The sequence below is a fragment of the Dromaius novaehollandiae genome, chromosome Z (genome assembly GCF_036370855.1).
Source record: "Dromaius novaehollandiae isolate bDroNov1 chromosome Z, bDroNov1.hap1, whole genome shotgun sequence".
Lineage (NCBI taxonomy): Eukaryota > Metazoa > Chordata > Aves > Casuariiformes > Dromaiidae > Dromaius > Dromaius novaehollandiae.
The window spans coordinates 10121797-10144744 of record NC_088132.1 but is presented as its reverse complement, the minus strand read 5'-3'; the positions used below and the strand labels follow the sequence as shown (position 1 = coordinate 10144744).

General features: G+C 41.9%; 2 protein-coding genes across 2 annotated transcripts in view; both read left to right on the top strand.

The window, feature by feature from the left end:
- The window catches only part of PDE6B (phosphodiesterase 6B), a 45701-nt gene extending 41234 nt beyond the window's left edge, over window positions 1-4467 (top strand). The window contains exons 21-23 of the mRNA XM_026098624.2: window positions 724-807; window positions 1336-1492; window positions 2706-4467. Coding sequence (XP_025954409.1) covers window positions 724-807; window positions 1336-1492; window positions 2706-2764 — 300 coding nt within the window. The 3' untranslated portion in view covers window positions 2765-4467. The remainder of the gene's footprint in view (window positions 1-723; window positions 808-1335; window positions 1493-2705) is intronic.
- Window positions 4468-13254: 8787 nt separating this feature from the next.
- MYL5 (myosin light chain 5) lies at window positions 13255-22499 on the top strand. Its single transcript, XM_064501883.1, has 7 exons — window positions 13255-13314; window positions 16243-16350; window positions 17330-17405; window positions 19301-19405; window positions 20788-20866; window positions 21319-21367; window positions 22394-22499. Exons 1-7 carry the CDS (start codon window positions 13255-13257, stop codon window positions 22484-22486), a joined length of 570 nt encoding a protein of 189 aa, XP_064357953.1. The 3' UTR covers window positions 22487-22499.
- The last annotated feature ends 449 nt before the right edge of the window (window positions 22500-22948 follow it).

Below are 22948 nucleotides of genomic sequence, written 5' to 3'. Positions count from 1 at the left end.
TTGTAGAATCCAGAAATAATTTCTGGTAAATAAATGCACTTTAGATCGGTGTTTCTTAACATATCAGAAAACATGATGGACCATCAAGCTTTCGGGGTGTGGGAGAAAACTCACGTGACCAGTTTGCATGCCCCCTAATGCATATCAGATGGGAAGAGAAGTGTTGAAATAGTTAGAATTTGGGTAAATTATATTTTGCAATGTCATGCAGATTTAATTTTTCTGCTCTAATTACAAATATTTAAATTTGGCTTGGACAGAGTCATGAGTTGTTCCCTGATGTGGCCTCCATCTGTGTGGCTTGAGTTTTCTTTAAACAGACTTTCATATACTCCCTCTGCCCACAGATGCATCATAAATGATACTCTAAGCAACAAGATTTTAAAATGATATCATTGAACGTTCGGCTGAGTGTTTTAGATACTTAAATACCTCTTTGGCACTTCATAACATGGTAACCCTCTCTCAGATATCCTGTTGAGAGGCACAAGGGAAAAACTGTCTGTCCTCCTCACCATCCACTGGCACAGAAAGAGCCGTCTAAAATTTATCCTAAAATGAGCCCACTCCGTTTCTCTGCAGAGGAGGAAGAGGGCTGTGATTGACAGCCTTTATGGACAACATGGTAGAACATCAAGGCAGTTCTGGGGTGAAAGTAGAAGTGTGGGGTTTTTTTAATGAAGTGTTCTCATAAATCATGAAGGACTCCTGTCTTCCCCCTAGCCCATGATGGACAGAAGAAAAGCTGCTGAGCTTCCAAAGCTTCAAGTGGGTTTCATTGACTTTGTGTGCTCCTTTGTCTATAAGGTAAGCCAAGTGCACGCTTGCACACCCCATCCTACTCAGTATGTGTTCAAATCCTGGCCTCCCTGGGAAGTCCCAGGGTAGAAACAACACTTAGGAGCAGAGGGACAGGTAGAAGAGACAGCAGTGAGAGGAATCCCAGGTTGCTGCCCGTCTCTCTTCTTCCTGAATTCAAAGGAAAAGGGAAGATTTGGGAAAGGAAATGGCAGATGCCAAAGAGATTTCTGACAGTGAAAAGCAAGGGAGCATTTGTGTATCAGACAGGAAGAAAGCAGGAGCTCCTCACCCCAGGGTGTCCTAGGCACAGGGAGGGAGCGAGGACCCCCTTCCCCTGTGGCCGCAGAGGAAGGTCTCCCCTAACCAGCTGCCCTCTCTGCGGCGTTGCAGTATGGTCCTTCTTCATGCCACTAATGCTTCCCCTGCATGAGCCAGCTGGGGAAGTGAGGGATAGGGGCCCATGCCACAGGATCAGGGATGCATGACAAGTGCTATCTGTGCACAGCATTGCACTGAGGGTTGTGTTTTGGTCAGGAATTTTCACGTTTCCATGGTGAAATTCAGCCAATGCTTGACGGGCTGCTGAACAACAGGAATGAGTGGAAGACTCGTGCTGATGCTTATGATGCAAAAATGAAAGCTCTGGAGGAGGAGAAGATAAAACAGGAAGAGAAAATGGCTGCAACAGGAGGTCAGAAAAAATGCTTAGCTTTTCATTCTTGACTCAAAATATATTTATCCAATATCCTCCCAGATCTGCAGCAAGCTTTCCAAAAGCAGAGGGCTTACCATGTCAGTGGATAGGCCCAAAGAGTCACAAAAAAGACCTGGATGTGAAGAACAGTTTCCTTAATCTTGCTCCATCAGCTAGATGTAACCCCCCGCCACCCCGCCATTAAACACCTTGTTTTCAAATCTGACACCGTGACAGGCTGTCAAAAAGGCTACCTGCTCAAATACCTGTGGGCACCTTAAAAACTAGTGACACTATGTTCAGTATGAGCTGCAAGGTGCCTGGGGTCAGCAGGAGGATCTTTGCGAGTACATAGGTCGCTGAAAAAGAGCAGAGGTAGATCATTTTGTACACAAGGGCTGCAGTTCACGCGCTGCCCGACAGGTCATGAAGCATCAGGAGTTAAGAAAAACTAACCCACACCTAGGGAGAAGACTTGAAGAATGGCTGTTCATCCCATTTTTAGCCCAAATTAGGTAGTACTTTGGCAATTTATTTTGTTTGAAACTATTGTTCTCTTCTTTGGACCAAGTCTGGATGGCACTGAAGTGCACCAGCTGCAGCGAGCATTGGATGAAAGCCCACATTAATGCTTGTGGTTGTTAGCCTGAGGATTTGTTTGACTCTCTGAAATGTGGAGGTAGCATGTTCTCTGACCACCTCTGCCAAGTGTCTGAATAAAAATCTGTCAGAACTTGGTGTATCTGCTCCTTGGAGTCTGCATTTAAAGTTTCCTTCTGGTCTGGTCTGGTCTTTCGGTCCAAACTGGACCGAAACCAAAATATCGCATCAGGTGGACATTCCTCAAATAACTTAGTTGAGCAATTGTTAAGGTGACCTAAAAGTCTTATTTCAGTTTCATTATCAGAAATTCATTTAAAATATCGAAATTAAGGGCTTTGGGTATGATTTGGAAAGTGTCTGAAGAATTCTTTCCTGATTAAGTGATCAGTATGTAAGTGAGAAACCTGTTAACTCTAAAAAGCTATTTCAAAATAGCTTTATATATGCCTTGCATAGAAGATAGCTCTAAATATGTGTTCTTTAGGCATGATACACATTGGTCACGTGATTATTTACAAGCACTGAATGAACCCTTTGGAGACTAAGAAGAGATTTCAGGACATTTATGACCATACTTCTAATTCTTCTTTTTCTTTTTATATGGCAGGTGGAGTAACCTGTAACGGAGGAACAGCTCCAGCTTCTAAAACCTGCAATATACTTTAGACCCAATTCCAACATGATATACACCACCCAAATGAGACTGCCCTTGCTTAGGAAAAAAAAAAAAAAAAAAAAAGGCATACAAATACGTTCCTGATTGGACTGTTCTGCTACTTAAATTAGGCTTATGAACAGCCAGGGAAGGGCTAGATCTTGTTTGCCTTAATTGAATCTCTTCCTGATGGTGAGGGGCCAGTTCTGTCCCATCTCTCACTCCATTGAGTGCACCTGATGTTAGAAGGTCATACGGCAAGTCACAGTAACATTTGGCCCAATAAATCAGGTTGCACGACTATGGAAGAACCATTTCTCCTGCACCAAAACACTTCTTATCCCAGTGCTGATGGGGCCAGCTGAATTGATGTCCTGCTCAGTACAATCCCATGTGATTGACCATGTGTGCAAACACAGCTTTGCAGGGCAGGAAAATTGAAGAGCTGAATTTATCGTAACTCTTTATTTTTTAGAAGGACATCGAAAAGAAATCTGTAGGTAGGGACAAAGTATGAAAACTGACCATAGTAAATGGACCTTTGAACTGGTCTAAAAAGTTACAGTTCCCTATAAATCCAAGAAACAGTCACAGTGATAATAATTCTGCATTCACTTAAGAATTTGAGTAGGTTGCTGCTATAAAGCCTGCAGCTGTTCATTCAAGATCCGGTAGGTACCCTCTTCATGCAGGGGATCTGTACTGTGCACTAACCATGGCAGCTGTGCTGTGATGTGTGATCATAAGAAGACTGCTATCATTAGAAGAGTGTTATCGTTGCTCATAGTAGTCCCTGTTATGGTTACCCAAGCAATCTGAGTTGTGGCACCTCCTGATTTCATTCAGTTTAACGTTGTCATACCAGTGTTCTTTAATGTAGTTCTCTTGTGAACAGCACAAACCGTTCTTTCTTTCTCCTGTTTTTGAGATTTCTTTTTTTTTTTCATTCCCCTTCAAACTTTGAAAGACTGGTAACTTGTGCTCCTTATTTCAGATACAAGGTAGTCTTTATGTTTATTCATGCAACCATGTTGGAACAGTCAGTTACACTCTGATAGTAGTAGAGAAGCCTTTCTCTGTTCCTTTCCTCTTTTTTTAAGTGTTTGGTATATAAGCTATGTATATGTTTTGGTATATAAGTCATATAACAGAAGTTCTGTTTTCTTGAGGGGACAGAAGTTCTGTTTTCTTGAGGGGATATTAATAATCTTTTGTTACTCCTGCTACCTTCAGTGCTTTTACCCTCCAGTAACTTGTTCTGCATTACAGAAGTACTGTGAGTAAAAGAAAAACTAGAGCCATAGTAGTATCTGGTGATCATTTACTTGGTCCCAGAGTACCAAACATGATACAATCAGCTATCACTGTGCAGCAGGTGTGTGAGCAACATGCTCGCTTTCAGAAAAATACAGAAACCTGTCCACTTGCGTGAAGGTTAAATATGCTGATAGTAGCCAAAATATTTCGTACTGTATGTCTCAGTTTCATTAGGAACTATGTAGGAGGCTTTCATGGTATAGCACTTTCAGGATACTAAGCCAAAGAAGTCATTTTTTCAGCAGGCAAAATGCCACCAGTTTATCCAGTTGTGGAGCTGTAAGAAGTGGATTGTTAAGATAACTATAAGCTACTGTACACTTAAGTGTCTCATGCTGAGAAAGCTATTTATGACTTCAAATGTTTGTCTGGAAATAAATATAAGAATTTAACTTCCCATCTCTCATACTCACTGCAACATGCTTTCAGAGTGCTCCAAGAAGTTTTCTTGTGTACAGAAAACCAGGGTGTTTGGAGACACCATTGCAGTGGGGGCTGGGGGGGTCTCCAAGGCTTCTTTCTGCAACGGTGGGGCTGGGGAGGCGGTGGGGACAGGGCCAGCCTGCCCCTGTTTCCCCAGTTAGCTCCTCTGTAAAGCTGAGAGGGTTGCGTTCCCTTCCCATCTCTGTGCTTCCTACTCTGCCGTGGCCTGGCATCTTGGGTGTCCCACACAGCAAACCGTTCAGCGGCTGGTCCTCGGGCTTTCCCCCTCTGGTACGGCCATGTGTGACACCCAGTTAAGTCTCTGGAGGGGAAGGTGTGTCCCTGTTGGCTCACTTCAGTTCGCAGCAGCGGGCTAGGTAGGAGGGAGATGTATGCCTTGATTGGACATGTGTGTTTCATACCTCTGACCCTGCCCAAAGAAAGGGGTCTCCGAGAAGACCCAGGAGCAGGGCAAAAACATGGGGAGACGAACTGAGCTCCTGCTGGGCAGCTCAGGCAGTTGTCACTGCGGCTTATGGAGCTGCTGAAGGCGATATGGCACCTGCTTGCCCGGTGCTCTGTGTCCCCAGAGGTCACCTCCTGTCACCGCAGGTACAGCTCCTTCCTCTGGGGCAGTTTGCTCTTCCTTCCTGCTTGTTATCATGGCTCTTGCAACTAATTTCTAAGACATACAGGGTGTTTGGGTGGAGCACGGACTTCCTCCTACTATATGTGCAGGGTGATATCCAGTTTCTGTGCAAAACAGCACCATCCAGTCACCTAGTCAACTCACCAAAAGATTGCGACTGCTGCCCTTTCTGGTCAGCAATGCCTCGCTAAGAAATGTTTCTCCTTCTTGTTGTACTGTCACAACCACACTGCTTGCAATTTGCTTCTTCCTTGCAGTGTTAGCTGGTTGAACAAAGGTGGAACATGCCTTGGTTCTTGCCTGTAATGTTCCTCTGCGGCAGCTGGGACCAGGCTGCCTGGATTTCCTGCCGGCTACAGAGTCAATGGTGTGTGGGCGTGGAGATGGGATGGGCCAAGAAACAGTTCTCCAGTGTTTTCCCAGCCCTGGGAAGAAAGCGAGGCATGATGGGTTAGATCAGGAGGCTATCGGTCATGGCAACACTATTTCAAAGGAGCTCTCCACACAGCTCCTCCCTGTTGAGTGCTGTACAGGCTCTCAACACAGGGCCTCTCCCCCAGCAAATGGCTGGGGATTTTGTCTCCATGTTTTCCTGCAATTCTGCTAATGAAAAAGAGCATGTGGGTGCCCTTCAGCTGTTCCCTCTGTCTGAGCATAACCTGCTATCGCTGGTGGGTCGCAAGTGAACGTGCCTGACTCGGCACTGATGGCAACGTGGGAGCGTGCGGAAGGTCTCTTCTGCTGGCAGAGCTGCGGAGGTGGGAACTTCCTCCAGAGAGAGAGAGAGAAACTGCTGGGAGGTGAGGACTGTGGTGTCCTCAGCCACTCCACATGGATCTGGAAGAGGTCCTCACTGGCTTTTCTGAGTTGGTCTAGGTATGGCTTTACCTAATGCTAGGAAATGCTGTTCTCCTTTCAGAGAGGCAGGGTGGGAATGATTCAACTTCCGCTCAGCTTTTCAAGAGGGGAAATGTTACTGAATGCTGGCAGGTGGGGTATGGATCTCCGTTCCACACCTCAAGCAGAGGAGTTGTGTCTTGGTGATTGGTAAAGTGGCTTGACCTTTTTTGTTTGGCAGCTGTAACTCCTGTGTAAGAAGAACTCCAAAAGATTCAGAGTCCATCGAAAACAAGTGAGATTTTACTGCTTTCTGGACAGAATGTGGCTCACATCATCTGCCAGAAAACCTTGCAAGAGAGAAAAAAAATTTTCTTCACATCCCTTCCTCTGCTCCTTCCTCAATCCCTTAAGGTGGGATATGGGAAAGATTAGAAAAAACACTGGGTGGGGAGAAACTCTCTCCCAGACAGCAGCAGCAGAGTGATTAGTCAGATTAGCTTTATTCCAGCAGAAGATAGTTGCTGTGTTCTCCAGACTACAGAGCAAATGAGGAGGATCTTCCCTCTCTCACGCCCTTTGAGAAGAAACATTTTCTTATCACTTTCTTCCCTACCTGTCCATTTTAGGTGAGACTGCTAGTTTCATGCTGACTTTCTGACTCCATTTCTACCTCTTGTCAAGAAAAAGTAGCTTTCTACAGAGCTATCTGCCTTCTTCCTACTGCTTCATTCAGTCTGTGGCACCTCTTGTTTGTGCTGTGCCACTTGGGATCAGATGTCCTTTGTCTTTCCTGCTTTCTCCTTTGCCTCTGTCTCTTCCAACATGCTTCAGTTGCTGCTACCTGCTGCTGGAGGTCACTGTAGCCTCAGGCTCAAATAAGAGAGTTCTCATCTTTTGCCCCCATTATCCCCAAATCCATTGCCAAACACAGCTCTCATTAAGTACAAAGATTTGGGTTGGTTTGCATTCCTGTGGCAAACAATTGGCCTGATAGCAAATACTTATTAAACGATCATTTATTATGTCCTACCCTATTTTTTCTCCTGTGCCTCATGGGCCAGAAAAAAATTATGCCCATTCTTTCCGCAATGGTCTTCAGCTGCATTTGCAGACTGTCTTCACATTCCCTTTGTCTTTGTGCCTTCTCTAGAAGCAATTCCACCAGCTTTTTCTTGCAGACTTGACAGATTTGTGGTGGCGAAAGACTAGAGATTGAACTCTCTCAGCCGCAAGCAGCCAAATTATGGACAGCCCAGGAAACCGCCATTGATCCTCACTCCCTGACCACGTAAGTACTCCCAGCCTGCCGCAGGTGAAAAGCTGAACTTGTTCTCCTTGCAGCTTCGGCAAGGTGGACGACTGCTCTCAAAGCTGTTTAAGCGTAGTCAGCTGGATTATTTGTACCTTCTATAGACTTGCCTCTCTCTTATGGGTGTTTTATCACTGGAAAAAATGAAACTTGGGATGCAAGCGCCTGTATGAATCCTGTCCACAGGATGTGTGTGTGAAATGGGATAACTAAGCCAGTCACAGAATCAAAGAAAAAATATTATTTTTTAGACTCTTGTTAGAAGTTTGACCACCCACATTGACAAAATTAATCTGTACTTGTTGCAACCTTTATCCAATCCTTTTGTTGTGCACCTCTAAGAAGCACAAAGCTGTCTTTCCCAGAACCTCTCTTAGCTGAAGACAAAAATCAGATCACTCCTTAGTCTTTTAATAAACGAACAAAAATTTTTATTCATCCATTTCAGTCCTTAAGCATGTTAACATTCCCAGGTGCAGTGGAACACATTACGATGTTCACAGGTATCTTAAACTCGCTGAAAACAGAAAATTAACCTCCCTATAGCTGTTTGGCATTGGCTTTTTTTGGCTTCAACATGATAGTTGCTTCTACAACTACATTTATGATAAATTATATGTTGCCTGGAGAGAACGGGGTGATTCGGGGGATGGCTGGAACGAAGCTTGTGGCACCTTTTCTATGCGCGGGGAAGAACTTGGCCCAGTGCCTGAGGCACTACACAGAGTTTGTTTGCCCGGCCCTGCAGACCCTGGGTTGAGTGCTGTATTGAAATGGTGGCCTTTTCTGCCTCATCTGGTACAGGGAATTCCTGCACCCTCGTCTCTACAGATCCAATGGATGTCCCTGGCTGAAACGAAGAATCCACCCAGTTAGTAACCTAGATGCTGGGTTGCAATAAAAAAAAGCATGGGCCCAAGAAGGCAGGACAGCTCCTAGAAGGAAGCAAGAGGCCAATGATGGCACCAGATCCAAAAGGCAATAGGAGTTTGGTTGAGAAGAGTTCAGATTGGGTCATTTGCAGTCCTAGAGCTAGGGTATACAGTAAGACTCCAGGCAGCTTGCGCTGCAAAAAACCCTGTGCTGTTGCCTCTGCGTTATGAGTTCTCTATGCGCAGAGATCCCGTATCCCACGGCACAGGTGGGAATCCCACTGTATTAAATGCACCATTCACCCACCAGGAAGGACAAGCCGAATGCTGCTGGGAGCTACCAAGCTGCCCTCAAAGGGGAGGGAACCAGCGTGCTGGCATAAACGAAGCAGTGGAAGTAAAAGAAGGGGAGAAACGAAACGCTCCTTTTTGTGCCATGCTCCGCATTTTCACTTCAAAAAGGTGTTAGCCTTTGTGGGGTGGTAAAGGCCAAGGTTCCATCAGAGTAGCAGCAGATGAAGCAGGGCTTACTTAGCACTCTGGAAAGGAGCTGGTCACTGCTACGCTAGAAACAGGGTTCAATTCCAGCAACCCAAACACAGCAGCAATAGCTACCACTGTGACCCTCACCAGAAAGACAACACTTACTTAAAATGCAAGTAAGGAGCCCATTATAATTACAGACATTTCTATTGAGTCAGAGCTGAATCCCAAGTGTATGTTTTGGTGTTCTTTCAATAACAGTTTCCACATAATCACAACTGACAGCCGATGACTTACTACAAAAGACATGGGTTAAGCACCGTGCTTTACAAAAGTAAAGTTTTCCAGTAATTCAGATCTAGTCTCCAGCTCCTGGAAAGAGAGCCTTTTGGAACGCTTTAGCAATGCAACATATCCTAAGTTATCTGGAAACATCAAGATGTGAAGTATTCCCTTGATTTTACAGAAAATAATGCATTTTAAATAAACTGGCAGTCTAGCTCTCTACTGTCATTATGATCACCCAATCCTTTCAATACTGTGAGGTGTAAATTCAAGCTAAGGCATAACTAAAGAACTATTCAGGACAAGATATAGCTGAGTTTCCTATTTCCCGTTTCCTCTTGAAAATATGCCATCTTATCCCAATTTCTCTGCTGTCATTAGACTGAGTTTACACTTTTAATTCAAATCTGATTGTGTTATATTTTGTTTCACTATATTCCATAGTGCCTCTTTCTTTTATTAGCTGAGAACATTCACCAGTGGTTAAGAATTTATTTCTTCTATAGCATATCCTAGAAGGAACTACATTTACTGAGAACAGTTATAGTTTACTGAAACATATGACAATGTTTCACTTAAGACTATCACTTTAAGAAGAGGGAGATCTGGAGTCAGTACTTCAGTTGTCTAATCCCCAGCAGAAAAAGGAATCTTGTCTACACAAGAAAGCAGGCTCTCTTGATCTTTAAGATAAACCTACTATCACCATTTACAATTCAGATGAGAAAAAGCACAATCACATAGTCACCCAACAACACAAAATCAGCAGAGGTAAACTTCTTACCTCCTTCCAGGACCTCTGAGGTCTCCACAGCTGAGCTCCTGCCTTAACAATTTACATGTTAAGAGCAGATAATCTCACACTGAAGGCCACTAGTTTTCCAACTTCAGTCACTTGAGTAGCCAATCTCTTCTTATAAAAGAGACAATTAGATGATGTTCTTAATTTTAGGGAACAACATTTGACCTGCTAGCCAACTGTGAAATTTAGTAAGACAAGTGTTTAGAAATAACATACTAGTGAGTTAGCACTAATTCCTCAAGGTCCAGAATGGCTTGACAAATTATAATCAAATTTGACTGCACTGTCAAATGCAAGGATCATACAATTATCCAATGTGATAATAAAGCCAAGCAGATGACAGTATATTCCTAATCAAGCTAGTTCATACAAAGGTACACAGTCAGTGCAATGCCTGCCTCTCCCCTATGCCTCTATACAGAGAATTTTGTGCATTTCCTGATCACAAACATTCCCTACAAGTAATAGATGCAGTGACTGGCTTTTTATCTGGAGGAAGAGGACAGAGAATGTCATCATCATTAGCTATAGTCAGCTTGTGACACATGTGTCCTTCCACATTCTGTTGCTGTTCTGTGTAATTCATTCAAAAAAAAAAAGATCAGCCAGGGTGTTCTACGTACTTTATTGATAGAATAACGTGCAGAGTTAAACTGTTGAAATCCTAGCCAGATATTTCCATGATTGAAAGTATGATCCAGTCTTTTGTTCATTTCAATATGGAATCTTCACTTGCTAGAAGGAAAGAAAAAACAAAATATGTTTAGGAGTACTGGCCATTCCTATGCACATTCCTACTAAAACACTGCAAGACATTAATTGGATCTCAGAGGCTACCTCTAAGCCTACCAATTCTTTCTGGCCTGTTTTTATAATTCCTACTTCTGCTAATTCAATGGCAGTTGATTTCACTGATAAAGGTAAAATAATTTTGTGGCCTTACTCACTAGTGAGTAACAGCTTTCTGAAACGGCAATTCAAATAAGCCAAAATTGCTATAATTTCAGGTACTTCCAGTTGCCCATCTTTAAACAATAGTCTCCAACAACTGCAATGATGAATGAAGTTAGAACAATTGCTTTACTTACTGGAGAACTATAACAAAACCACTCAGTAGGCAGACAGGCAATCTACAAGACGTTACTAAGTAGATTAAACATACTAAGAAAGTGATGACAGAATTCTACTATTAAGTGAAGTATGAATTTGCAGTATAGACTCTGTCTTAAAAGGAACACCTAAAAATCCCATTCATGCACCGAGATCAAGGGAGGCTATATATCTGAGATCTTAGAGCTTGGGATCTAAGTAAGCTGTGGTAAGTACTGCTATCTCCAGTAAACAATACAATTTACCAACTAGCATATTTAACCTTATACATGAATTGTTCATTTATGTTTAATTTTACAGGTTTTTGGTCAACATTATTAGTCTTTAGGACACTGCAAATGTCTCTGTTTCCTAAGGAAATAGTTATTAAATGTGTAGCTAGACCAAGGTAACTATGCTTACTAATCATCAAACAGTTTCCTTCAAGCTTTTCCTAAGTGAAAATCCATTTAAAGAACCCAGGTGACTTAACCTAGAGAGCACACTGCTCTGTGACAGGATGAGGAAAGGATAGGGGACTCAAGAAATATCTTAAGGATGATGTGAAGTATGCTGCAGCAGAGACACTGTATGCGGAAAGGGAATGAAAAGGAGAAGCAGCACTAATCTCAATAGACCACCTTCAGCATATTCTCTTCACAAGAGATATAAAAAAATGCAGGTGACCTCTAGCATTATGCTAGCGGTAGCATTTTAAAACTGCAGTCGCGACCATTTTTGTCCAAGATTTCTCTTTCTGACCATAATAATTCTGCACTGCATGGAGAAAACAGACTTAAGTTTACTGTACTCAACTATTAAGGGATAGCAGAGCACAGTTAATACACAACTCGAGTTATTCCTCCCAGAATAACCAGCTGCTCTTTATAGTTTGTTTTCTCAAAGGAAATTTAGATTCTTCATTCAGGGAGAAGTAGGTAAGCGTATCTGATTAGGTTACAAGTGTTTAACTCCTCCCCTATTCATGTGGATATTTTGAAGAATTTTCACACAAAGTCTCTGTTCACTAACACTTTTCTTTAAGGCTACACAATACATTAGTCTCTTCAAATATACAGTTTCAGCCTCACTTCCCTACCAGTAAACCCATACAACTTGTGTAAGTGCACAGGTACTATTCACACTTTACTTCAAAGAAGATGTAACATGAAGAGGCTGAGCAGCAGAATTACTTGTAAAAACAGCTGCTCCGGACACTGAAAGAGCGTCAGGAACCTCAGTCACTGCAGCAGCTCTAGGACAACTTAAATCTCAAACCTGCAGGTCAACCGGCCAATGGTTCTAAAAATTAACAAAGTCAACAAGGGTGTGTACCGCAAACACAAAAATGTCCACGAAACAGGTAATAGGTCAAATTAGATTTCTGAGACTGGCATCTAGCTTTCAGGATAAGCATCCTATGTTAACTCCCTGCTTTAAAAAAACACCAAAAAAAACCCCACTCACCTATATTTTTTTTCTTTTTACTTTAACATACAAAGAAAAAGTAGTAGCTCCAGATAACTAGGAAAACATTTTTAGGTAAAGCATTTTCAGGATGCTTTAACACATATAAGTTGGTCACATTCAGATTTCTACTTTAAAGTGATTAAAAAAAACAAAAAAACAAAGGAAGCTGTTTTGGTTGAAATACTAGGCCTAGTTATCGTTTACCCGGTAGCATCATACATAGAAAAGCCTTGTTGAACTCCAAAAGATTTTCCAGTGACAGCACTGATCATTACATACTAAGCTGAAGCCCACTTGCAGACAGTTTGTCAGACTACAGCACTAGTTACGTTTCCCGTAACCACAGCCACCAGTCCAGGGACCCTCAGGGTGTGCTGCCCACCGGCCCTAAGCCCGAGTCCCTGCGGCGGGAAGGCAGGGGATCAATTTCCACACGGGGAGCGGGCCGGGGGCGCCTCTACCTTCTGCGAGCTCCTTTGCGATCCGCTCTAGCTCCTCACGCTTCTTCTTCTCCTCGGCCTCCACTCGCCGCTCCTCCTCGGCGATGGGCTTGAGGTAGTCTGCCACGGACACGGGCGCTTTACGGCTCAGCCCCCAGGAGGCGGGGGAGGCCCCGCGCCTCGCGGGGGCGAGATGGCGGCGCGGCCTGCGCAGCCCGCACCGGCCGCCTCAAGGTGCCCTTGCGGGCCGGGGCCGCGCCGGGGCCGGGCCGCGCCGGGGAGGGGGGGGCGGCACTCACCGTATCGCTTCTTCCCGTAGATCATCCCCACCAGCAGCGCCGAGTACCGGGTGAACTGCGGGGAGGCAGAGACAAGGGCGCGCCCTTCGCTCAGCGCCGCGGAGCCGCGCGGCCGCCCGCCCGCCCCAACCGCCACCGCCCAACCGCCGCGGCGCGCGAAGGGCGCACGCGGCCGCGCGCCGCCGAAAAGCGGCCCCCCGCGGCCCCCGTCGCCCTCACCTTGATGAGCGGCGAGACCTGCACCGGCGGGAGCATCCTGGCGGCGGTGGAACGGAAGCCGGAAGTGACGCGCAGAGGACGGCGGCGCGGCGGAAGGGAAGGGGAGCGCTCCGCCCACCGCCGCCGCGGGCGCGCGGCCCTTGGGCGGTGCGCGAGCACGTGACCCTGGGGCGCGCGGCCCTTGGGCGGTGCGCGAGCGTGTGACCGTTAGGCGCGCGGGCGCTGAGGGGCGAGGTGTCGCCATTACCTCCTCCCGCTCTGCGATCGCAGTTTGGAAGAAAGTCTAGGTTAGCGTTTAAGAAATATCTAGAAAAAACAAAATTCCTGCAACGGCTCTCTCAGTTTGGACAGCAAGATAGAATTTTGTCACCTGTTTTTACTAATCTGGAAAATAAGTGCTTTATCAATCCATCTGTTGATACTCTATTTCAATTGAGAAGGCTTCTCCGTGTTTGACCTCCTCTTGCATCGTAATCTGTCAGCACAGACCACGTGCTGTTAAGGGGTCTCGTTAATTCAAACGGAGCTCCTAGGTTGCAGAACCATCTAATTCAGGAGTCATTTGCATGTAATCGTCCAGTTGTGTAACACACGGCAAAGTTCCCAATACCTACAGAGTTGTGAGCTGAGGCTTGAATGTGGACAAAGCTACTAAAACAACGGTGCTGTGTTAGAGAAAGTGTATTTTATTTCTTACATCCCGGGATTCCACATCACAGTGTGAGCCATGGTCTTTGCCTTTCCTTCGCTGTCAGCTGTGACCCTGGAAGCAAGTCTGTGTTTTCTCATTTTCTCTGCCAATAGCTGCCTCTGGTAGCAACATTTGCTAATTACATTGTATGGCAATATCCTCCTTGGGCCCAGGTTCAGCCATAGTTTATGTTTAGATTCAGCTATTCCTTGGCTCCCGCTGATCCACATCAAAAAATTAAATAAGACCTTTTAAAACTTGCCTTGCCACACAGTCTTGGAATAGCTATAGGGAAGGCTTGAGTGACCATGCAGTTGCTTCTGCAGTTCCACATGGTAGGATATTTTAAAAAGATCAAATCTAAGAGCTTCTTATTAACATGCATTTTAGATTGTTTGTTCTTAATCTTCCTTGAAATAATATGTATCCTGTCATCTTTAGCAAAACGTTTAGGTAGCTGTGCTAGCAAAGTACGACAAAATCCACAATGACATTTTGCTTCTACAGATGAACTCCTTTATTTCAAAAGACTCTAATGCATGCTGCACCTGTGTGATGGAATATACTCTTTCCACTGGGCTTAAGCTTTTTGCAATTGGCTTTTTCACATGGAACTTTATAAGAACTTGTTTGCAATAGGTTCTCAAAGTTCTCAAAGTTACTGCACAGTGATAAATAATTAGTTTCGCTACCACAACGCTACTGGAGTTCTGCCAATTAGTAGTTTCATCTTCAGTGCAACATAGCATTAAATATAACAGAAGTATTGTTTTTGCTTCTGCCTCAAGGTGCATCTCATGTATTTATTTATACCATTTCTTAAAGGATAGAATAGGATGGAGAAAAGTTCAGAAAAGATCAACAAGGATGTTTAAAGGGGTGGTGCTGTTTTCACAGAACCAAAAAAGTAGACTAGGGCCCTTTAATCTGGAAAAGAGAAGACTGAGAGGTGCTTGCAATGGGGAGCTGCACAATGGAAAATTAAAAGAGGAATGTTTGTTCACTGTTTCTAACAACAGAAGAAAAGTTCTTCTAAACTTTGCACGTTTGTTTAAATTAATAAGAAGTAATAGCTAATGCTTCATATCACCTTTTCACATTAAGAAAATTTGCAGGATGTTATGTTTGTGCATGTGCAGAAGCTATGTGCCTACGAAGTAGATCCAGTAAAGGATATAGGTAGATACGTGTTACCAAGTACAGAATTGTGATCTAAATAATCCCTGTTTTTGTAGTTGTTACCTACCTATACAGAGACAGGAGGATGCTCAAAGAGAGCCTCACAGGGACCTCTGAATGCACTGTGCTGCTTTACTGGGAGGTCTGAGACAAAAACTTCACATAAAATCACAAGTTACCTCCACTGGGAAGAGGTAATCAAAACTGTAATTAAATCCCCTTAATAAAAGAAAAAAGTAATTACTGGAAGTACTACATCCAGTGTGATTGTAACTGAAAGCATATATAAGAAATATTACACTAGGCTCTGTCTGCAAATAAGAGGAGGCAAGAGTGCCAAAGCAAATGAAAGCTGGCATTTCCCCAAGTTAATTAAAAATCCTTTTATATTTGCTGTATCTGCAGCTGGGGGCAGGCACATTTTTGGAAACCCATATAAATTTGTTGTCATATTACTAGGTACAGCTGCCATGCAGCGTGTTGCTTATGGTAACATCCCAATGTATTGATCCACCAACATTTTAGCTTAGCAGCAGTCCTCTAATGAGGAAATCACTGCGGGAGGTTTCAAATATAAATAGCTGTTGTTTAGTCTCCTGAAAGTAGAGGATCTGCCAACTCTGTCCCTGTATGGGGCACGTTTTGTATGCTTGGAGTTCTCTTAGGGAGTTTGGCACCTTCTCTATGACATGTCTGGCTGCAAGCATGCCACTGCCCCCTCAGTGAGGGATGCCTTATAAAGACAGATCCATCAGGACAACCTAGCACATCACTTTCTCCAGTGACAATGATTAGTTAACTCTTCACAGCCATGAGTTCACCAGGGCATTTAGCACTGAACATATTTTGGGAAGGCACTGGGTTTTTCTTCCAGTGTTGGCGGTCAGGAGGGACAGAAGAGAATACATTGTATTTCTAGTGGTTTTCAGGTAAGTCTGAAGAGCAAGTGTGTGGGATTTGCATTTTTATAAAGCATGAATCTGAAACAGGAAACAAACAATGTTTAATCAAACTTACTGTTGACCTCTGATATTTATTAGGTGGAGGTAAATTTCTGAAAGAAGCAAACTGAGGTAAAGTTCAGTCAGAATTTAGATTAAAAATCATGTCTCTCTTTTCCAGTTTAGCAGAAAAACTAAAAAGAAAGAAGGTGTTGCCAAGCTTGCTCAGAGAACTTTCTCCAGTGTGTTCACTGACCTTGAGCAGACGCAGACTGAAGAATTTAAAGGAGTAAGGCATCATAAAAAACAGCACCAGGTATACAAGGTATGGGGTTGTGCATGCTGGAAACAGTGCTTTGCTTGAGCTCATTACAGAAAGCATATTTATGCACTGTTTATTAAGTTCTGCTTGGGGAAGGGAGGATGTCCTCTGAGCTGTTCTTTTGCTTCAGACTGTGGTCTTGATGTTGCAGCTTTGTTGCTACCAAGCCACCAGCTCCTATGCTGCACAGTAAGTTTTAACCTACTTCAGTATTACATGTAGCTCTTCCTCAAGAACAGTTTTTCTCCATCTCTGCCAAAACCTTGGCTACAGACCAGTATCTGAGAATCTCCTGTTCTTCCAGACCCATGTACCATTTGGTGTACTGATACAGAGCATTGAAATGGAGAGGCACTGTTTTGGCACACACTGTGTAGCGCTGTGTGCACCCTTCACCACAGAAAATACAATGCAATGAAAAAGCGATGTGCTAAGTATGCAACAGCAGTAAATAACTGCATCAGGCATTCAAGTTATAGTTCTTGTGTCATGCTGAAATAGTTTGTGATTACATTGAAATGCAACAGTGTCAGGATTTCAGGGAACTGTCTTCTACTTCTGAGTATGTTCTGTGACCAAATGGCAATTTAGGTTTGAACATTATTACTCTAACAACAAGAAAAGTTTGCTTTGTATTTACATAATTAAAAAGGGACTGTGATTGACAATACGATTAAAAGACAAATGCAACCAATATGTTCCAGCAAACAGAGAAATAAGGCCATTGAAAGCTTAGCCAATTTTCTTTGAAGGCCCTGCATATATATTTTCATTCAACCTTTCTCTTAGATCATAAATGTCCATTTTAGTAGAAAAGAAACAATGAGGATTTAGTGTTTTCTTAATTTGAATGTTTACTAAATGTAGACTAATGTACAGTTTTTATGAAGCTACAATCAACAAAAATCTAATTAATCTCTCTGTGTTCATTCAATTTATCATCTAGGCTTTCACATTAATTGATCATAACAGGGATGGATTCATAGACAAAGAATACTTGAAGGATACATACGCTTCTCTGGGTACATACACTTTTATGGAGAACTAGCAGTCAAGCATTTACCTCTTAGACATTTATATTGACTACCTAATGGCAGATAAATTAATTTTTTGGTAATTAGCTAAATGTCTTTGGTTCTCTTATTAATGACAAAACTGCTAAAAACTCAAATACTATCCTTAGAAGCAAATGGAGCCGGAAACTAAAACATGGTTTTGCAAATTACTCTGGTATCTAGTAGTCCAAATAGTCCAATTAGACTCCCAGATTCAAAGAGCTGCCATAAGACCCTTCTTGACAATGAATACTGGAAGAACATCTTTTTGTAGAGGATGGCAATTACTGTCATCACTAAAACTAGGTAGTGTGCTACAGTATTTGTTTTCAGATCATATATCTTTATAAGGACACTTGCACACCATTAAGACTTAAGAGTATATTTGTATATTTTTGTATGTTGTATAATCCCCAAGTTATGCAATGTTAAAATTAATAGAATGTAAAAAAATCCCTCCAAAACTGATTTCTGTATTTCTTTAGTTTCAGATTCCCTCTACTGGATAAATTATGCCTTTCTCTAGAACTGTAAGAAATCAAAGCTTTGTATCTTGCCAGGACATATCATGTGAGATCCACACACCACACTTTCTCCAACATTTGGTTTATGTGTCTTGGGTGGTGATCAGTCACCACTCCAGCCGCTTGTCACTCTCCGTCTGACTGTCTTTTTGCTAAGGAGCATGAAATAAGCCTGTAGCCCCCTTTGCGTCACACATCTCTAAATTGTGTGTTAAAGCAACTTGCAGCCCCATTCAACATGTGCTGAGACTGGGTCACAACTTCCCTGACACAGATGTGCTATTGCATTTGTTAGAGTTGGCAGAACAATTTAAACATCGGATTTCCCCCCAGTTTACTCTATGTTCTGTTAAAAAGGTTCCGAAGCTGGGCAGCAGGGAGGGAAGGGGCACTGTGACAAGGGAAGGTTGGGACATTTAGCAGCAGGAGGAAGAAAAAAAAAGAAAAGCAAAACAGTTAACAAGGGAGTTTTACACCTGTGGCAGCTGGGAGCCCCTGAGGAGAGCAAGGGGCATGTAGCCAGCAGGGATGAGATCGGAGCCAAGCTCAGCGGTAGTCAAAAGAAAGGCTTCCCTGCGAAGCCCAGAGGAAACTATGTGAAGGTTGCTCCATTCATTGACTGTGCTGGGCTGAAAGGGAGGACAGGAGAAAAGGACGCTCCTGTCTCTCCTCCCTGAAAGAATGCAGTCAGCAGGGAGAAGATTGTCTTCGAACATTTTGGTCAGTCTTGGCCAGCAACTTTGGATTTTCATCCATTTCATTGTCTCATTCTAGTTATTTATGTTCCAATAACGTAGCTTTCAGGAATGGCAGCAGCTGGGTAGGATACTGAGTATGTGCAGATGGTTGTATGTGACCTAGTCATTAGTTCATGGAGAGAAACAGATGCTTTTGTGACATAAGTCAATTATAAGATCTATTATAGGCAATTACATTAGGGTGAACTATTTTTCTTCATTATTACAAAGGAGTCTAGAGGAACTTGCACAGACATAGATGTTTGCATGGTAGAAGAGAAGAATCTCAGCTCTGGTGTGGTTTGATGTGCTAATTGTAGGCAGGTCGGGGATGGGGAAAGCTGAGATTTCACCTCTGTGTTCTAGCTAAATTGCGATCCATTTGCAGCATGAAACTTCCTTTGGATTCCGTGAGAAAAATGTAGTATTTTACAAAGCAAAGGAAACTGACAGCTTTAAATGACTGAAAAGCCGTATTCACTAGGTAATTGCACTCCCCATCTCCCTACCAGGAGCAGTAAGAGTAGATAATATAAAGCAACAGACAAATCCAAGAATCATACGGTATTTGTTCATTGAAAGACTTTTTCCTCTAATTTAGGTGAAACAAATGTAAAAGATGAGGAGCTAGAATCCATACTTAAGGAAGCCTCTGGATCCATTAATTTCACAATGTTTTTAAATCTATTTGGGGAAAAGCTAAGTGGTAAGGTTAAATCTGCCTGGCTAAACCTCAGAAAAACTTTAGTTTCAACTGTCTGGATATACAATTCCCTTTCAGGAGAGGCTGTTCTTTACTTCAGAAATCTATTACTATTAAAAGATTCTTTTAAACAGCCTATTCTGAATGAAGGCCAAAGCCCACATGCAAATACATCATGGAATCTGAAAATGATTAAGCATAGTAAATTCTTGCTTCTTGGGAATTACTAAACTGGATTTGATGTTGATGGCTACTGTGAAGAACTCACTTAGGGCCTTAGTATAAGAACCTTTATTTTACCTGCTGCCATGTTAGTAATATGCTAAGTTTTTTCCTGTCTGCTTGAAAGGTGATGTAAAGTTGTGGCAGCCAGAGGGATGTGCTTAAAGAATAGCAGGGTTGCCATTGTTCATTTTGAAACATTGATACAGTTAATTTAATTGCCTGTGTGCTTCACACAAAGGCCTTGACACAATGTAAATAACACCTATTGCATTGTGGGTATCCAGTCAAATTCTAACACCGCCTCTGGGAATCTGGAATAGAGCCAATTCTAATGTTTAAAAAGCCAGTATGTGTGAGTTAACATGTATTTTAAAAAAGGGAAAAGCCACTTTTAGGAGTTCAGGAGAGTTTTACCACTAAAATTAAGAATTCCATACTCCCTCTTTCCAAAATATTATAACTGTTCTTTTTTCTACTTACACAGGCTTTCCAATAAAGAGGGTTTTCTTGCTATTGTGCAAATGGGCTGTAGCTTTCATATTGGAAACACTAGTCTTTCAAAAACAGAAAGAAATTGTCTTAAAGATCCTAAATTTGGGATGCAGGCTCTTGTCCATAAGTAATTTGGTTTGCTGTCTTCTGGAAACTGCCTTCTTCCAATTTTATTAAGCATTTTACATTAATTATATATTTTTATAGTAGGATGACATGGATGAACTTTCACCCAAACCTAATTCATGATTATAGTTTTTATCCATGCCTTATAAAATACCTTGACTATCCTGCACTGTGTTTCAGTATTTGATCACATTTTCTTCAGTGGTGAGAAGCCATCATATTGCAAAGTAAATTGTGTTCATCTATCACAGAAAATAGACCAGTAGACTACAAGTCCCCATCCTCCAGCCTGTTTTTAAAACCTAAGGTCTCAATATTTTTACTTTTTCTTAAAAGCATCTTGTAATCTAAGGAAATGACATTTGGAACCATTAATGTTTTTGTCCTCCCATGCTGTAGTGTAGAGACAGAAGTTTGAGCAATGGAATAAATCACCATAGCTGTTTGCATGACCATGTTCTTGAAGACTTGAACTAGCAGGCTTTTCTAGCCCAGACAGACATGCTATCAGCTGAGCCATGCTGACATATTGCTTTCTGCAGGTACTGATCCCAAAGAAACTTTATTAACTGCATTTAAAATTTTTGATCCTGAGGGCAAAGGACACATTAACAAAGACTAGTAAGTATAAGTCTGTGTGTTTTTGAACCTTAATAACAGGATTTTGTTGTGTGGTAGACAACTAAGTAAATATTGTGGATCATGTTTCACGTTCTCATAAAATTAAGATATCTGTATCTTAGCCCACTACTCCTTAGTATTATCATTTTCAAATCCTTGCCTATGGTTAAACATACACATTGAAAGGATGAGGATATGATCAGACTCCCTGGATGCTAATTGCCTGTGCTATTTTCTGCTAATCAAGCCATATGTAATTGAAATCTTTCACTTATGGAGGTCTGAAGAGTCTTTCTCTGAGGAGAACCTGTTAGAAGATTGTTAGTATTCATTCATTTGAAGAAGTAGATTAAGTTTTTTAATTTCATTGTTGTATGTGCTGTGTCAGTAACACCTGAAACAGCTCTCATGCAGGGATGGAATGTATGTATCTTCTCACTTTTTCTCTTTAGTACATTCGTTTTTAGGATTGCTTTCTGTACCAACAACTCTGAGACACAGGTGGAGAATTACAGATGAGAGTTCATTGCTGTGTGGATCGCTTTCATTCCAAATACCATTATCAGTTTAATACCATAACAATTCAGCAGAAAGCTCAATGCCAAGTCAGTTAGAAACTACTCAGCCACTTTTGTCCAACAGATTTCTGGACGAGAGTTTTAAGATCATTAAAAACTCGAAAGTAGCAGAATTTTAATTAAATATTATAAATCTTACAAATGCAAAGCAGCAGCATTTTAACTAAGAGTTTTATGCTGATCTGCAAAGAGAACAGACACTAGCCTCAGAGACTGCTATGGGCAGAGCCAAAACCCAGTCTGGTATTTGTCTAAATTACTCTACCAGTTTTGAAAGTAACCAATTTAAGTTATATCACATATTAGATAGACAGAAGTGCTTTTTAACTTAATACTACAAAGAAAAGATTGCAAAGTGCAATGTTCTTGAATTATTGCATCACTTACTTTGAAATACAGCTAACGTGAATCAATCACCTAATTAGCCTTTTCTCTGTTCCACCATGCTGAAACACCTTCTGATGACATGGGCTTGCACATTCAGTGCTGAAGAGGTTTGTACATGGTTTTGTTGCTCACATGGATGTTGGTGTTAAATGCAGATTACTTTGTAAAAATGAGCTTTGTAAGACATCCCATATGTTAAAGTTCCAAACTTCTAAGACAGAGTCAAAAAAAAAAAAAGTAGCAAATTTTACATCTTTCGAAAAAAGTTTTTCTACAGAAAGAGTATGTCTTTAAGCTAACAGCACATTTTGCTTTCAGCGAGTGCCTTTATGAACTAGCACCACCTCATTTTTAGAGACTTTGCTTTGCAGAAAGGCTTTTTTAGTTACTAACTGACTGAGTGATCTATTTCAAGCAATTAAATGCTCTGGTTTTTGAATGATTTTGAGCAATTGACAGACATTTCTGTGCTGGATTTTTAAACAGAAAGTACTAAAACAAAGCTCTGAGGAAAAGAAAAATCACCATTATTCTTTATTTCTTTTGATGATACACAGAACAGATGTTTCAGCCTTCCACTATTGATGCAGCAGGCAATTTGGACTACAAATTGTTATGCTACACCATCACACATGGAGAAGAAAAGGAAGGGTAAATGGCACCAAATAGTTATTAACTGCAATAAAATCTCAAATTATAATCTTTATATGAGAACTGCATGTTTTCTTCTCTCTAGAAAAACATCTTTCTCTGTACTCTGTTCAACAGTAGCAAACACATGGGTTAGTTACCACACATCCTGACTAACCTCATGAGATTACAGAGCTGCAAATCACGTTCCTGAATCTGTAAACTCCCATTGAGTACCCTCACACTGAAGAATCAAACAGCCAGTACAGAATTCCTGTGTCTGTCTTGAATTTTACTGAAAAATCCAGCTTCAAGAGCTGCCTGGGATTTATCAAATGTCAAACAATAGCTTTCATGGTCTGCTCAAACTTAGAAGGCAGGTTGGGTCAGTTATAAAAAAACTACTTCCTGATAATCTGCAAAATAATTATTTGCAGTAACTCATTTCTTTTCAAATAAAATGCAGGAAGTCATAAACAATGTGTAA

What these genes read in the sequence shown, in the direction of transcription:
- MYL5 (XM_064501883.1), top strand. Translation starts at nt 13,255, where the DNA reads ATGAGCGGCGAGACCTGCACCGGCGGGAGCATCCTGGCGGCGGTGGAA. An exon ending in GGATACATACGCTTCTCTGG is followed by an intron (nt 17,406 to 19,300) that starts GTACATACACTT and finishes CCTCTAATTTAG; the next exon opens with GTGAAACAAATGTAAAAGAT. An exon ending in CCAACAACTCTGAGACACAG is followed by an intron (nt 21,368 to 22,393) that starts GTGGAGAATTAC and finishes TACACAGAACAG; the next exon opens with ATGTTTCAGCCTTCCACTAT.